Below are 16,203 nucleotides of genomic sequence, written 5' to 3'. Positions count from 1 at the left end.
AGCTATTTGAGTGGCCTGACAACTGTTTATTGTTTGAAGTCTACACATTAGAGAGAAGATTTTTTTTCTCTGCTAATATTTCCTATTGATCTAAGCTGCTGTTAACTTACCTGGAATTATCCTGCTTAGGTGACTCTCTGGTCATGCTGTGCATGTGGGAGTGCTCTGTACTCTGAGCAGGCATGAACATGAGTGGCTTGGTGAACCTAGTAATTAAACATGAATTAAGAAAGGAAAATTACATTTAACAACAGTGAATACAAACAAAACCTCTCTTTCTTCTCCCTTACCCCCTCAAAATTCTAATAAGTAACCTCAATACATACAATTTACTGTATGTATTTCTTACTTCTGTTACTGTAATTCTTCTAGAGAAAGAATTACCAGACATGTAGTATCTAGATGAGAAAAAATATTTTCTGACAGTTTTAAATAATGCACAAACATTGACAGCAATGGGTTACCTGGTTACTGGTGGTGGTGATGGTTTTTCCTGTAAGAGAAAATGCACTGAATTGTTTTTTAGTCACTTTTTAATTTCATAAAATAGATATTATGATCCTATTTATGTTATCACATCAAGATATTATTTTTGCACTGTGATACAGATTTCTACTACAGCTCTGTGTGGTAATCTACATTAGGATGGGACAGGCAAGAACTCAACATCAGTAAATCTGCTTTGGCCATATGTTATGTCAGTACCAGCAAATGGGAAAAAAATTACTGTGTCAGAACTATCACTGCTCCTCTGCTGCAGTTCTTCTGCAAAACATTCCCTTAGGCTGCTGCTTCACAGATTGGGTCACTATCACAGAGGACTGGGAAACTTTCCCCTTCCCATTTACTCTTTTGAAATGGTTTGCCAGCTTTTCTGAAAAGGGAGTGTCAGAAAGCTTTAAGTGCAGGAAGAGTTATGTTCCCAGTTTTCCCTTTTGAAAGGCTGATAATCTTTTCTCTCAGTCACATCTGTACCCTGCCTGAGGGCAACGGGATTGATACTGTAGAAAGGCCTCACCTCTTCTTCAGGAACCTCGTAGACTTCTACAGGACAGGGAAGAAATAAAAAGCATTCTTTAGTGTAGCAAAACCATACTGCATGATACCATAAAAGCTGATCTGAATTTCTATCAGTCATGCTTCTGACTCTGGAAAAATAACTTGAAGAATCTGCTCAGAATTTGAATCTGCCACCCTGGAGCAGCAACAACCCCTGTCTTGTAGGGAAAACTTCAGGTGAAGTCTGAAGGAATTCTGATATACAGTCACTATATTAATCAAGTTTCCTCCCATTGCAAAACCTTTTTATTGTTTTGTTTTTCTTCTCATTCCCTCCCTGCTGCAAGCAAGATGAATGCTTGTGTTGTGCAAACCTGGGTCAGTTTGGAAAAAATGTGTTATCACACCTGTAGTAGCATTTAGCTTTTCCTTGACTCAGGGAGGAAGAAATCAGGTCAGTCATAAATACAAGCTGGCTCATTTGCATGGCCAACATCCCTCCCTGAGTTCTGACCCACAACTATATTTTAGTTCATAGATCTTGGAAGAAAAAACCACCAGCATCTTTATCTATGCCCAGTTTCTTCGATGCAAATAGAATCCTATTTCAGTAAATTTCATGTCTGGTTTCATCACTTTGCTGCACTCAAGTGTCCCAGCTCCCACCAGGGGGAGATGTTTTATTCTGCAGTAACATCTGTCAGGAGCTCGTTGTTGCTTGACACTGATTTACAGAAAGGCTGAGATTGAAAAGGGCATTTTAAAATGTCTGCAAAATTACTCACAAAGTCTTAAGCAATGCATAACAAATGTTAGTTTATGACTTGTAGTTTGTGACTTTAAAGCTAAACACATTGCTAATGAATATGCAAAGCTTTTTAAAGAACTGTGTCATGTCTGGAAAGGATACATCCAAGCAATTAATGAGACTGAGGATGCAAAACAAGTTGGAAGAGAGAGATTAACAAAAATATCTGAATTTACAAAAGCAAGTAGGATTCCTCTTATTTGCTTCTGCTTTTGTTTCTTTTCCAAATAAACTGCTCTTTACAGAACCTCAATGGGAACACTGTTATAAAAGGCCATGCAAGACATCAGCCTGTAGAGAATTTCTATATGGTTAAGTCTGAAGTATTGGCTCTTGATTCCTGTGGTGAAATGGGATTACTGACATACTGAGTCCTATAATTCTTTTTACTGTATTGATCAATTTTGTGTTCCTCCACTAGAGCAGAAGACTAAAAATAAATTAATTTGGGGCAAATAGCTTGTTCTAGTTTTATTCATGCTTAAAATGGATTTACTGTTCCAGCTAGACAAAGCAACTGCTACAACACAGAAAAGCTAAAGGGGAACATATTTTTGTTTTACTTTAGTATGTCACAGGGTTAGTGGTGTGAACACATCAGGCATAATTTAATATTTCACAGTTTTACATTCTTTTATTCTAACAGCAATGCAAGCTTCACATACCTTGCATAACAGAAGTAAGAGAAGGCTTTGGAGAAATAGGGGGGGCTGGCTTTGTTGTCTTCATAAATCTGTTCACAGGTGCTAAAAACATATTTTATTAATGTACATATATATATATTTGTGCATGTGTGTATATATAGACATATATTTATATATATCTGTTTACAAACTAACAATGTAACATTTATACAATAAGAATGAATATTAAGTAGGTCCAAATGACAACCTTTTGTGTGACCTTGAATAGATCAACTGAGTCATAAAGCAGCTCTCATTTTAAAAATGAAGGATTATTCAGTATTTCAGCCTTTCTGAAGAGGTTTGATACTGTCAGTAATGTCAGACAGCAGAACTACAGTCTCTTCTCTGTTTACTTTTCACCTTTGGGCTGTAGTAGTTTCATTTTCTAGTTAAATATATTTATATATAAAGTGAGATTAAAAAAAAGCAAAGTCTGTCTTTATCGACTAAATATCTAAAAATGCTTGTTCTTCTCCTGAAGCACTTCAGCAAACAGAGAATTTTAATGCTACTGCTCCCTTGGTTGAGAAGGCAGGTCATATGTCATGAGAAGCCTCCTGGTTGTACAAGGGCTGGACTTTGAAACAGCTGAGAGAGGCAGAAATTAAACATGTCTTTCCATAGTTAAAAAATAATTTTCCTTGGCCTTGTCATAAGCCAAAGGAGCCAACTGCCTTTTTGCAGGCTGTGATCTCTTTAATAGCTGCATCTCCACTCTTTGAACCCTAGAAACAGACCCATTAATTTGACCCATATTTTTCCACTATTAGTCCTAATAAAGCAATAATTATAAGCTTAAGTGACTAAAACTCACATCTTGTAGGTAGTGACATGCTGCCTTCTGTGGGTTGAATATAGTTATCATCATCATTGTCCACTGGCACAATGTAGTTATCCTATGAGAAATTCAGGACAAAAATCTCTCAGTTAAACCTCCATCATGCCATCAAACTGTTTGGATTGAAGCCCTGGCAGCAGTTTACAATAGTTGCCATTTCACAGTGACTCCTATTTCAGACATTTATCATCCTGTGTGGAAGGGAATCCCAAAGACTGAAATCCCTTTATTGAATTATTCCACTGGTGCATGGAAGCCCTCCCTTCCCTCCAGTCCTGGAGCCTTTGAGGTTACTCTCTCCCCACTGCCTGCAGCTTGTTATGGATGATCAGGAGCTATTGCACGGTCTAAAGAGCCTCCCTGATGCTCAACGCAGGCAGATATCCCCTAGGAGTCAGTGTGGTACTTGCAGGTCACTGTTAGTGATGTACAAAATGATTTGTACTACAAAGGGTAAGATGAGACCAGCCCATGGCATTGCTATGACATTTACACAGTTATAACAAATATATCTGTAAACTTTACCTCATCATCACTGCACTCCTTAGGCTTAGGTGGCACTTTTGGTTTTGCAGCAGGAGATGGCAGTGGCATGGATGGCACACATGGTTTCTTTGGTCTGGACATGGCTGGACTGGGTGTGCTTGGGAGAGGTTTGTTCATGGGAGGAAGCTTCTGGTGACTGGGGCGATTGTCTTTTAATTAGTAGAAAACAACAATTTTAGTAAAAATTACACATTAGTCTCTGCACTTTCTTCTACTGCTTGTGCAGAAGTCTTTGCTGTGGCTGCAGCACAGGTCAAATGGCAGACCTGGGCACAGCTGGACCTGATGTTGAGATTTGTGTGTGAACAGGTCCTGCTCCCTTGCCCAGGGCAGCAGCCTGTACAGTGCAGTGGGTGCCCAGGCACTGGCTGCTGTATGAACAACTGTTCAACTCCCTGGGAAAAAGGTGCTGCCTGGGTGGGGTATTGCACATGAGACATGAGAAAAATCACACTGGGTGGGACTGGAACATTAATTATGCCAGGTTCTCTGGGGGGTCAGGTCCTTCCCTTTTCAAAGAACACACAGGTGAAGGGCTGATAAACTTCTGTGAGTACATATGTGGTATTTTAACACTTTGATGAATAGGCTACAACCAGTAACAGTCTGGTGTCATACAAAAATGAAAGCAGGCATCATGTCAATGTTTCTTTTCTCCATGTCTCAAATCTTCATTAACTGAAGCTAACTTTCATTCACTTCAATGCAACCTATCCATGGTTGAAAAGAATCAAATCAGAAAGAAAAAAATCCCTTTATACTGGACTGATGAAAATAAAATCTTGATTCTGTCCTGTTTTTTAGGATATTTATCATCCTTAGTACCTATTTTGAAGGAGTGAATATTTGGGCTACTTCTTTTACTGCTTTGCGAATAATGATTGGAGAAACAGAGAAGTTTAAGAAGGGACCTGTCTAGTCTTATGTGCTTCATCTTAAGAGTAATTGCTGCATCAATATATGTGTATTAATTTGGAGCCCCAACTTAATAGTACCTCTCAGACCTCTGCTTGAATTTTGTCATTAGTAGATGTCTATCGCAGTCTCTAGAACACATTATATTAAAATTATAAACATCACTACTGGCAATACTAACCTGTTTCATGCTGTAATTTAAAAAAAAAAATCATACCCCTGAATGCTTAAGATCTGAGTAAGAGAATTAAAAGCAAACTCTTGAGGAAAGGACAGATAAGTGCATTTGGGGCCTCTTCTCTTCTGGTACTGATAAAAAAGCAATTATCAAGGTGACATAGTTAACTATTCCATATCTACCTGCATATTCACCCCTAGAAATAGGGAATGCAGAGGGAATCTTCTTTTTCTCCTTCTCACTTGGAGGTGGCTCATAGCTGTCATCAGGATTCTCTTCACTGGGGACCACATACATCTCAGAGTCAGAGTGGTCATCTGGATTTTCATAATCACTGTCCTAGAAAGACACAACTCCCCATTTCTCATCTCATAGCATTCTATAACACAAAATTACAACAATGTACCCTTGAACAGACACATCATCTTCCCTTTAGTATGTCACAGGGTTGCCTTGCAAAGAGGCACTCCTGCCTTCTCCCCTTCTGCTCCTCACAGGAGCTCCCTGTCTTTTTGCTATCTCCAAGCAGTCCTTTCACTTGAAGAGCTCAGTCTTCAAATTATGGACCAATTGCTTCTTTCCTTTCCCACAACAGTTCATTTCTAGATCCAGCCAGATGGATCTCAGGGTGTGTTGTCACTTCCTCTCCCTTTCCAGTTAAAGGGGTACTGAAGATCTGACTCCAGAAGAAGACTGGTCACTTCAGGCTCACAGCTGCACCACTACTTTACACGGCTGACAGCCGTGAATTGCTTCATTCGAATGTTTTCTAAAATCTTAGCAAAGTTTTCATTTTTAGTAACAAGTGGCCTTCCTCTCCTCACCCCTCCCACCCTTCCTGCCCCACATAAAACCTTCTTCTGATTTCTAAAATTATTGTTCAGTTTAGCAAGTCCTTCAAATTGATGCCATGTGCTTACTTATCCAAAAACCTTAGTGTTCATGGCAATCATTGACTGTGCTTCTGAAAGTACTTCTAAGCTGAATGTAAAAAAACTGAGGTAGCTAAAAATCAGTGGCTACTTGTGAATTAAACTGAGGTAAAAAATAACAACATTTCAATAGTATTTAGCTCAACCACAAGTACATGATTTTAAAATAAACTTTTATTATTATTTCTTGAGCTAACTTGTTGCCACAGTAACACCCTACTAGCCCAAAATATGTACTTACAAAATCATCTGACCATTGTTCCTCTTCATTGTCTGCGTGTTCTAAACCAAACATTAGAGTTATTTAAGGAGATGTAATAATGAATATCAATGTTTGTCTTAGGTTGGTTTTTCAATCTATAGTTATGATATTCAGTTAAAAAAGAGTAAGCAAAATTTCCAAACAGTTCTGAGCAACACATCTGTTTGGACAGTAAATTAAATGCCTTTTTGCTTATTTTTGACACCTTATTTCAGAACTGTTGGAAAAGCATTAGAAAATGGCAAACTGTGCATAGTCTGAACAGCAGAGCATGCACTTTACCCACAATGTCCTGCTAATGCACCTCATTTTTAAGTAGGGGTGCCCATTTCTAGATAATGGAACTCTTGCTGACCTCTGGGCCCTGGTTAAAGTCAGCTGTGTTTATATTAAACAGGGAACAGTTACCTGATAAGTTCCAAACTCTGTCCTGCTTTTTTCTATTCTTATCTTAACAAGATGGCTGTTAACTTGTAGAAACAGCCATGAACTCGTTTGTGGGCAGCACTGTATGATAAGCAAGTAAAGGTCTACCTTTAAGATAATTCATGATGATTCTACCTTTAAGATAATTCATGATGTCATAATTACATTAATAGCATTAAGATTTTAAATCTGTAATGATATATTTGTTCAATTTCTTTTGTATTTACTTTCACAGTTTCTGTAAAGAGGGGCTGCATGCAAATTCTCCTCCATTTTTACAGCAGCCTTGATACAGAACTCTGATTAAGACTGATTTTGAAAGAGTGGTTACTTGCTACTCTTTATGCTGGCACAATTAATAATTTCTTTCTTGCCTTTCATTTCAGAGGTGTGAACTACCTTCAGAGTTGTTGATAATGGTATCTTGTTCTCTCATTAAAAACAAATTATGAGGCACTGCATAGCTGAAATACTGTTAGGCATATAGACAGCAAATTAACACAGACATGCAGTTTAAATTTACATTAATACAGCCTTACCTGAAGCATAATCCCTTTGTGGCAGACTTGGCGGTGGCTTTTTTTTAAGGCTGTAAATTATAATTATTACATTTATGATCTCATCAGTAACATTCACTAGAAAGGAGTATTAGCCAGACACATTAAAAAGCTGATAACTAAAGAAACCCGCAGCTAAAGAAATACAGATTACCATCACAGATACTTAGCAAATAGCTGTAGAAGAATGCTTTCAAAAGCTAGAAACTGATAAAATAATAAAATAGAATCTGAGAATATATTTTTTTCACTAAGAACATAGGTTGAAAGGACAGCTTCTTTGCTCACCCCACGTCTTCTTCATTTCCAGAACGAGATAAAATAGGGGGCAGAAATAAATGATGATGTATCAGAAGATGAAAATCTGTTCAGGTTCACAGAGGCTTTATTAAGACTATGGTATAAGAAAGTGGTGTAAGCACTCTCCATTTGTATTTTTAGAACGAAATAATTTTGCATGCACTTTTTTTGATGGTTAATATTTAAATATATACGAGGTCTCTCAGTGAAAGATTCCACTTTTTATTATTTTATGATGTTATGTCCCTTTTTTGGTAAAAACTGTTACAATGGCATCACATACCAAATGAATCAAAAGATGACTGATTTGTAGAAATACTGAAAGGATCTTTTTGGCTACACAGGAAGGTTCATAAGTATGTGCACATATATATATCTATCTAGGAGGCAGAAGTACACATATGTGTAAACACATACACACATACACATATGTAAAATACACATATGTATATATGTGTGTATTCATGTATACTCCTCCTTACTAACTTGCAGTTGTCCAAAGAATACATTGAATTACAGTCAGTTGAATTATTTCAGTACCCTGTAATGAAAGAGAAGAATTTGGGTTTAAAGTCAAGATGAATGGTGCATGTGTGGCATCACAGGCCAGACTGATGCCTCTGCAGAAGGAAAAAACAACAACCCTTTGTTTTTAGTAGCCAGATAAAACATTAACATAATGACATTAAAATTGTTCTTTAAAGTGGCTTTTGAACATTGTCTGACAGCTTCCTTGTAGCACTGATGAGATCTCACTGTGGACCTGAAGCTTTGTCTACTAAACTGATGACATCACTCATTCTGCAGTCAGGTCCTAACAAATTAATTTGCAAAAATAAGCAAATAATTAAAAAAAACCACATCCCCAAAGAATTGAAAATGGTTTTTTGGATCTCTGAGCAATAGTGTTAACAAATGTTGCTTTACCACAAGAATTTGACACTCAATATTTAGGTCCTATTTAGGGTTGCTGCCTAGGTATCATTGTTCAGGCGCCACTTTTACTCAGGGTGGTGGCAGGCTGGCACTACCACATCAACTTACAAATTTTCCTGTCTGTTTTGAGAAATTAATGGGTTGAATTAATGGAATTCTGTTGCTCAGACAGTCACCAAAAACACCCCATATACATGAATCAATCAATGAATAAATGGTGCAGGTATTGCTAAAACTCAAAAAAGACCAATCCCCCAAACGAAACAAAAACCAGACCAGGAAGATAATTTTTGCAACGTTAGCCTGCTTTGTTCATGGCTAACGACACTAATGGTGGATAGCTGACTCCTCAGAGGTTTTAACTTCCTGAAGCATAATGTAACTCAGTGTACAAACAGTAAACTAAAAAGCATTCTCAACAGCTCCGCTCTGGTCCTCTGTCCAGGTTAGCACAGCCATGTTAGATAGAAAATCCCAGGGCCACTGCCAGGGCTCATCTCACATCTTAGGAAGGGGAGACCAAGATCTCTTGATGTATTTTACAACATATCTGCCACGAGTTGTTTGGAAATGGTGGAGACTTGGAAAATAGTGGAACAGAGGCAACAGTAAGAGGCTCTCTGGGTCATGGTATAAAGTACATAGCTAAGCAATATCACACATTTCTAAGCTGCTAAAGAGAAATCATCCACGCTCGGTACCAGGCCCTGTAAATCCTGGCAGTGGCCCTGGCAGAAAGTGTAAATAGGTTATAACGAAAGCACACGAGGGAAGAACAGAGGTCTGTGTCTAAGCAGCCTATCATGCCATGTGCAGCTATGGAATAGCATACCGATCCCAAGTATCTTTCCCAGTTTTGCAAATTAAGGCCACTTGTTCATTTTGGAACCTGAATATCAACAGAAGAAAACAAATAATGTTTCTGTCACAGAGCTGAAACAGTTCATGGCCACATCTATATTTGCTAGAATCTTTTCAAATATGTTATTTATTCTAAAATTCAAATCCACTTAAAAAGACGTTTTCATGGTACTGGTAAGATTTTACGAGTGCCAGAACTGGAATCCAAGCTCTTTTGAAGTCAGCTGCAGATTCACTTTACAGGAGCCAGAGCTCTACCCAACGTGCAAACCACAACACAAGTTCAAAACACACAACCCTACACCAAGGCGTGGTTACCCAGCTACTGCAGGCTCTGACCTCACTGTCCACACAGATCCTTGCAGAATGGCAACTGACTCTGTCCTGTTCCCTGAAGTTACTGAGAAGGGACTGCAAGAATCAAATGCCATCCAACTGACCACGCATATTTAAATGTATTTAATCCTAGCACATATACTGGAGCTTCAACAAATAACCAGGGAGCGCTTGAGACACTTCATATATTATAGATGCTTCTCACATAAGAATATAATGCAGGGTACAGAAATTTAGAATAGCTTTTAAGGAATAAATTATTCCATTTTAAAACAATATATTCCAAGATTTCCCCCTATAATATGCTGAGCTTGATCCAACAAAACATTTAGGCATGTAATTAATATGTGGTCCTGTAGGAGCTGCAAATATATTACTTAGAATTTGTAGCACATTTGTGTTCTCTGTTTTGAGTGAAGAATTTTAAAATAAACTGCAGCAGAGATCTGGGTGTTTTGCTCTAGCAACACTTGTTTTTACAGGCTACACCCAGAAAAACAATCAAACACACATATTAGTAGACCTTTACATGTAGCACTTAAATTTTCCCACAGGTGCATTCCCCTACTAGTGTTTCTGCTCAGTCCCCCAGCATTTAAGATATGTCTGAAAACTCACTGTTTTCAGAAGTCCCTTGCTTTTTTGTATTGTTAAGTCCGTACAAATTCCACTCCCTTGTTAGGAACCATTTTAACATAACAGTTTTTACAAAAATTATATTGGCATCTTTTCTGACCTGAGTATTTATAGTATGTATTAGCTTTACATGCACTAGAACATCACACTTGTGATTACACAATAAATTAATTGGACTTTGCCAGAAACATTTTCAGATGTCCAAAAGGTGTGATGAGAACAGATAAACTTTTCCTGAACTGTGTATTCCTAGTGGAAGAGTTTGTTATACATGTGGAATTATGCAGAAGTTGTACAAGACAAAATTAAACTGAAAGGGTTTTTTTTTAAAAATTGTTATTATGACTCTTTCACACATGTTCTTACACTATGATGTGGCAGTTTTAGTAATAAAAATCCTGACACTCAAAACATTCTATTCAGTTACACAGTAATTTTCATGTTCCTTCAGTGTAACAGTTAAAATCAGGTATTATACATTTTCCTGTTTTCTTTTTCTAAGTGTGGTACAGCTTGATTTTGGTACTTTCTCTCACTGTTTGGTTGATAAAATACTGCTTTTCCCTCTGCCAAGGGTTTGATCACTAATGCCTTTTAGTTGTAGCTACGCAGGTTGAAGAGATATTTAGTGACACAACTATTTTTCTGCCTGAATAGTGACACAACTATTTTACTGCTTAAATTATAAATGACATAGAAAAATGGACCACACAAATCTGAAGCAAAGACTTACCCAACTAAAAAGCTGGGTAAAGCATCTTTGTTCCATTTTCCAGGTCACAGGGCAAATGTTCAAGAAATGGACCCATTTGGATAGTGTGCAGTCAGAAACATGAGTACAAGTGCATGATTTCTGATGGCTTTGTGAAGGATGGGATATTACAACATGGAGAATAAACTGAACTTCTTGTTTCTTACTCAACACAGTAGGTCAGCCCATGCAAAACTTCAGGTGAAGTCCTGACTTTGCTGTGCATGCAGTGTTACTTTTAAGACTCAACTTCAGTGGAGCCAGGATTCCACTGAAGAAAGCCTTGAGGCTGAAAGCTGATGATGCACAGATGAGTGCTCTGTCTTTACAGTGTGTTTCAAGCACAGGCCACCATCCTCCATCCTGAAACCTATGATTGCTCTGCTTCCCTGTCCTGTATTACCAAGGATATGAGTATGAAAAAAATGTCCCCAGCTCTCATTGTTTATCCAATGCTGGCTGCACTCATTGCTTCTACACCTGAGTACATAATGCTCCCTGACACTGTGATCTGCACAGCAGCTGGGACTCAGGGCTGTAAACAGCTTTGCATGTGATTAAGGGCAAGCAGGTGACAGCTACCCTGCAGTGGCCAATATTTTTACTGCCAGAAAACGCTGAGTCGGAATGGGGAACAAACAGGAACTTTTAAGCAATGAAAAAACAACCTTTCTATTTCTTTCCTGCTACCAGGACTGCTCAGCCTGCTTTCCACACACCTTTAAGACATACATGGATAGTAGATTAATTCCTCCCCACCTGCACCCCACAGATGAACTAGACTGGATAGCAAAGGTTTTAATTTCTGCACTTCTGAAATGGAAGTAGTGATCATCTGGATAACCATGTTTTGTTTGTTTTTACAAACAAAAAGCCCCCAAAGATTGCACAGTAAGGAACACAGCCAGCTCTAATCCTGTAAAGCTTAGCACCTCTTGTACATATCCTTATCAGTGCTGTCAGCTCATGCTTTTATTGCAAGTCTCATTATGTGCTGAGTTCAAGATTTGAACTCTGAAGTCATGTGCAAATATCAGAAATTCTTCAGTTTTTAAAAATTAAATTTCTGATCTTCATAGCTGCAAAAACGATTATTATGACTCAGATGAATCACAGTAACATCGGAAAGATTATTATGCTTTTATACCTCGTGTTCTTTGTGTTCTTATAACTGGGAGAGTTGACATGTGAGTTTTGTGCTGCAGTCATACTTTGAGTTTTTATGAGTCTGCTCTTTTATATATATATATATTTTATCTTGAGTGAATCAAAGAATTACAGTGCTATAGGAGCAATCTTTGACACTTAATGATGACCTTCCCAGCTTCAGAGCAACTGATTAACATCAGAATTCACGTTCAGGCTACTATAGGAGACACTTTGTAGCCTCAAAATGATAAACCTTAGATGCTTCTGTTGTTTTTGTCATCTTTCCTCTCCGAGGCTTTTGAACTGAGTCCACTGGAACATTATTAATTGGAGTTAAACAACTACTGAGAAGTAGGAAGCCACCCTTTATTAAAAAGCAACAACTATAAGAAAGCTCTAACCCTCTCCCCTCCAAAACCCCACAAAAAGCCTTGGACAGCCTAGCAGCTCTTCCCTGTGAGCAGGTCCCAGGTGAGAATGAGTCTTTTGTAGATGGGTGGTGAACACAGTGGTCACCACGCTAAAAAAACCCCACAAATTTACTTAAAACCCCAAGTAGTTGAAAGAGGGCCATTTTATGGGAAACTCTCTTTTGTGCTTGCATGGAAATAAGTATAGCAAGTGACTGCGATTAACTGTGAATTGCAGCAATCTTAGCGTGAAAGAGGATGAAAACAGGAAAAAAATTATCTCCACAATCTATCTGATAGATCAGGTGCTCAGGGTCTGTGGGCAGAAAACACAGCTGTGGAAATGAGAGCACAAAGGAGGCCAAGATCACCCCTCCTGGCGGGGGAACAGCAGAGCTGGGCAGTCGTGCTGCTCCTGGGAGTGCAGCCCCTCCTTGGCAGCTCCAGCAGCTGCCCACCAACAGCAGCCCGGGCTGGCAGCAGGGCCAGCAGCTGGGCCAGCCTGGCTCTCCAGGGCTCCTGCACAGCCACACCTGCCAGCAGCTGGCTGAACACTGCAGCTACACCCAGAATCAGCTGCTCCCCCTCAACTCTGCCATCACGGTCCCTCTTTAAAAATAATTTAAAACAATGCTTCCACGTGTCTTTTATGTACAAGAGTTGTATTTCTAGAATTTAACACGGTTGTCCTGGAAACACTGCAGATAGGTGTTGTAATTAACTTCTAAAAGTACTTAATACTTTTGTTGCCAATGACCCATGTAAAGAAACACATCTGAATGAGAAAATCACATCCAAATGGAATTTCAATGCAAATGAGCTGTTGCATTAAGAAAAGTGTGCTAAATAGCTAATTGCTTTAAATAGATGTTTGTCTGGAAACAGTGAATAGTGTATTCATTTGACAAGGATGCAAAATTACTGGAATTTCTTTCTATGTATAAATACATATGAATATTTTATAATACTTTCATGCACGTGACACAATCTGCATGTTGTTCAGTATGTCTTACTAGAATAAGGGCGCTAGGTAATTCTGCATTTTGTTTTATGAGACTGAAACACAGGAGGACCGTGCATTTTTATGGGAATTTTAAGTATGATGTCTGACCAGTTGGTTCAAGGTGGAGCTCAAATTCAACTTAATTGCAGCAGGAAGCCTAAACAGTTGCCTAAGGAGAAAGGCAGACAATGCAAACAACAAGCAATGACCACTCCCAGCAAACATTCAAAAAAAAGGCTCTTCACTCAAATACTGTTTTTTTTCAAAGCTACAAACACAACCTATCATTGGACTCCAGTTCTGCAACTCCTTTATGATAATCTTAATACTGATGACCATTCTGCAGGTTGCAGTCCAAACCAAAGCTCCTTCCATGAAGTGCATCCCTCTGGAATGACAATGGTCCCATCACTGAAGTACCACACACCACTCTGCTCATAATCCAAACTTCCCCACATTGATAAAACTAGGGATTGGCATTGCAAACTTACTTTTTGAACTTGTTTATTATCCCACTTTCATTTTTCTTGATGTCATGCACCATCTTTTGAAGCTTCCTGTAAGATAATAAACAAAGCCAGCATTAATTTACCAAGTGGTTCAACATTAATATAAATTAAGAAAAATATGCTCAGTATATCTTCAATAAGTAGTTTAATTGTTAAATCATTTGTGCATGAAGTTTTCCTTCCTTTTAAGGAGCTCTTTAGCATTATTTGTGTTATCCTTCTAAATACAATAAAATATGGTATAAACAATCAATTTAAGAGTAAGTGCATCAGGAAAAATCCTTGCCTAAGTTAATAGTTTTGAATATTTAAATGTTGACATTTTATCTAGAACTGACCTCAAAACTCTGCAAGGTTATAATGGTGATGCCCTCTGATTTCTAGCCATACATGCGACACTTAAATATAATGAGAACAATGGACAAATAATTCACAAGCACATCTTTACCTCCTGCTGAAAACTCAAACTGGTCATTTACAGCAAAATGATACAGCGTTACATGCTAATTTAAAGAAATGCATTACTTATAGATATGAGAAACAGGTGTACAGCAATGATCCAAAGTTTCTAACAACAATGTACTACACCTATAAAAGCAGCTTGGATTATTGTCTAAACTAACCAGATACATTAAATGTGAGGTGAAAAGCTCAGAAGAACTTCTGCTTTTCTGTTGTATCTGCTGGGGTTTTTTTCTTAACAGATTCAGCTTCTGGTTCTGCTTGAAACATCAGAAATAGCCATCATCTGCAGTTTGCTGTTTCTGTGCTGTGCCCCAGCTGGCACCCGGCAGTGTCTATAAATGAAAAGTAATGAGGAATGAAAAGAATGAGAGGAGATCTAAATGGTTTAGTTCTAGTTTGGGCAGAAAGCTTGTAAGTGTTTGTGTTTCTTTCAAAAAGGCTTGCCAGACTTCAATTAGGGATGGATGTCAGCATCAGTTACATTTCCTTTGTTGTTTGTCAGAAATAGAACTCACCCACAAAAATCTAATTGTAGATTTCTTTCTGAATATTGCTTGTTGCTCTTTACTGACACTAATATTTTTACATTAGTAAAACTATTACTTTATTATAAAAAAGGTGTGCTTTTTTTATTTTACTGGTTTTATTCTATATTGTCATTTATTTGCTAAAAAATCCTTCACACACACATGCAAATAAGACCCAAAACAAAACTGATAAGTAAAAGCACCTGAATTAGTTTGCTTTTCATTTGATCACATTTAGGTGAATTGATTAGAGCATCATGGATATTCCATGAGCCTTGAGTAAGGCTACAGTTTAAAAGATCATTTTATTACATATTTCTATTTTAAAAGATGCATTTAAATTAGGAAATCACATGCACTGGTGCTATTATGATATTTTTTTCCAAGCAGATGGACTGAAATGAAAACATTCCCATTTTTTGCATAGTTAAATTTCTTAAAAATCTGTGCCTCTTATGCCTTATTCTATTCTAAATGCCTCTAAATGGAGGCATTTAGATTTCTAATTCCAACTTTGATAAACTAAAGAGTACCTAATATGCATTAGTGTGAATTTTTTCAGCTGTTAAAGTTACATAGCTCTTGTAGGAGTTGTTAAAATCCTTGTTTGTTGCCCCTGGAGAATTCAACTTTTCTGAAGCCCGTGAGAGTAAGCAGATAACCAGTGCACTAAGTGGGAAGTGTAGGAAGCCATCAAGCACAGCTGATGTCCTGTTCAAGTGGAATCCCCTTCCACCATAGAGCTGAATGAGCTGCAAAAACCAGTCTGTCCAGTCAGCTGGAGGCTGACATCTCTTGAAGTGCCAGGCCATATAAAAGGCAACGACTGAAAAGTTTTAGGAAAAGCTGTCTGTCTGATTTGTGATCTTGGAGGGACAGAAGAAAAGAAGAGAGGCAGATTGAAAAGTCTATGGCAAGAGGGTTCTCCAAATCTTCAAGCACCCAATCCCAGGCCCAAAGGCCATTCCAGACTGATGAGGAAAGTGAAGCCCAGAAGGGTATTTATAGACATACACGTATGTAGACTGAATCTATGTATCTGACTAGTACTAAAATACTTGTATGGCTCTCAAATACTTGAGATTGCACTCCAAGAAAAGGGGTTTGTTGAGAGAGGGCCTCACCAGAGCAGCACCCAGGCAATGGGGGCTGCCATGGCCCAGTGCAGGCAGC

The 16,203-nt window shown here is 38.2% G+C and overlaps 1 protein-coding gene across 2 annotated transcripts in view; it reads right to left on the bottom strand.

Moving 5' to 3' along the window:
- The window catches only part of BLNK (B cell linker), an 85,997-nt gene that overhangs the window by 15,322 nt on the left and 54,472 nt on the right, over positions 1–16,203 (bottom strand). Inside the window, exons 4-14 of one of the 2 annotated variants that reach the window (XM_059477023.1) lie at positions 14,021–14,086; positions 9,216–9,272; positions 7,130–7,179; positions 6,144–6,184; positions 5,153–5,309; positions 3,857–4,026; positions 3,308–3,389; positions 2,473–2,553; positions 1,019–1,044; positions 465–493; positions 111–206 (exon numbers count right to left, since the gene is read on the bottom strand). In XM_059477023.1, coding sequence (XP_059333006.1) covers positions 111–206; positions 465–493; positions 1,019–1,044; positions 2,473–2,553; positions 3,308–3,389; positions 3,857–4,026; positions 5,153–5,309; positions 6,144–6,184; positions 7,130–7,179; positions 9,216–9,272; positions 14,021–14,086 — 855 coding nt within the window. The remainder of the gene's footprint in view (positions 1–110; positions 207–464; positions 494–1,018; positions 1,045–2,472; positions 2,554–3,307; positions 3,390–3,856; positions 4,027–5,152; positions 5,310–6,143; positions 6,185–7,129; positions 7,180–9,215; positions 9,273–14,020; positions 14,087–16,203) is intronic. The other variant, XM_059477022.1, reaches the window with a different exon arrangement.

This window comes from Ammospiza nelsoni, chromosome 8 (assembly GCF_027579445.1).
Source record: "Ammospiza nelsoni isolate bAmmNel1 chromosome 8, bAmmNel1.pri, whole genome shotgun sequence".
In the NCBI taxonomy this organism is placed as follows: domain Eukaryota; kingdom Metazoa; phylum Chordata; class Aves; order Passeriformes; family Passerellidae; genus Ammospiza; species Ammospiza nelsoni.
This window is presented reverse-complemented; position numbering and strand designations above follow the sequence as displayed.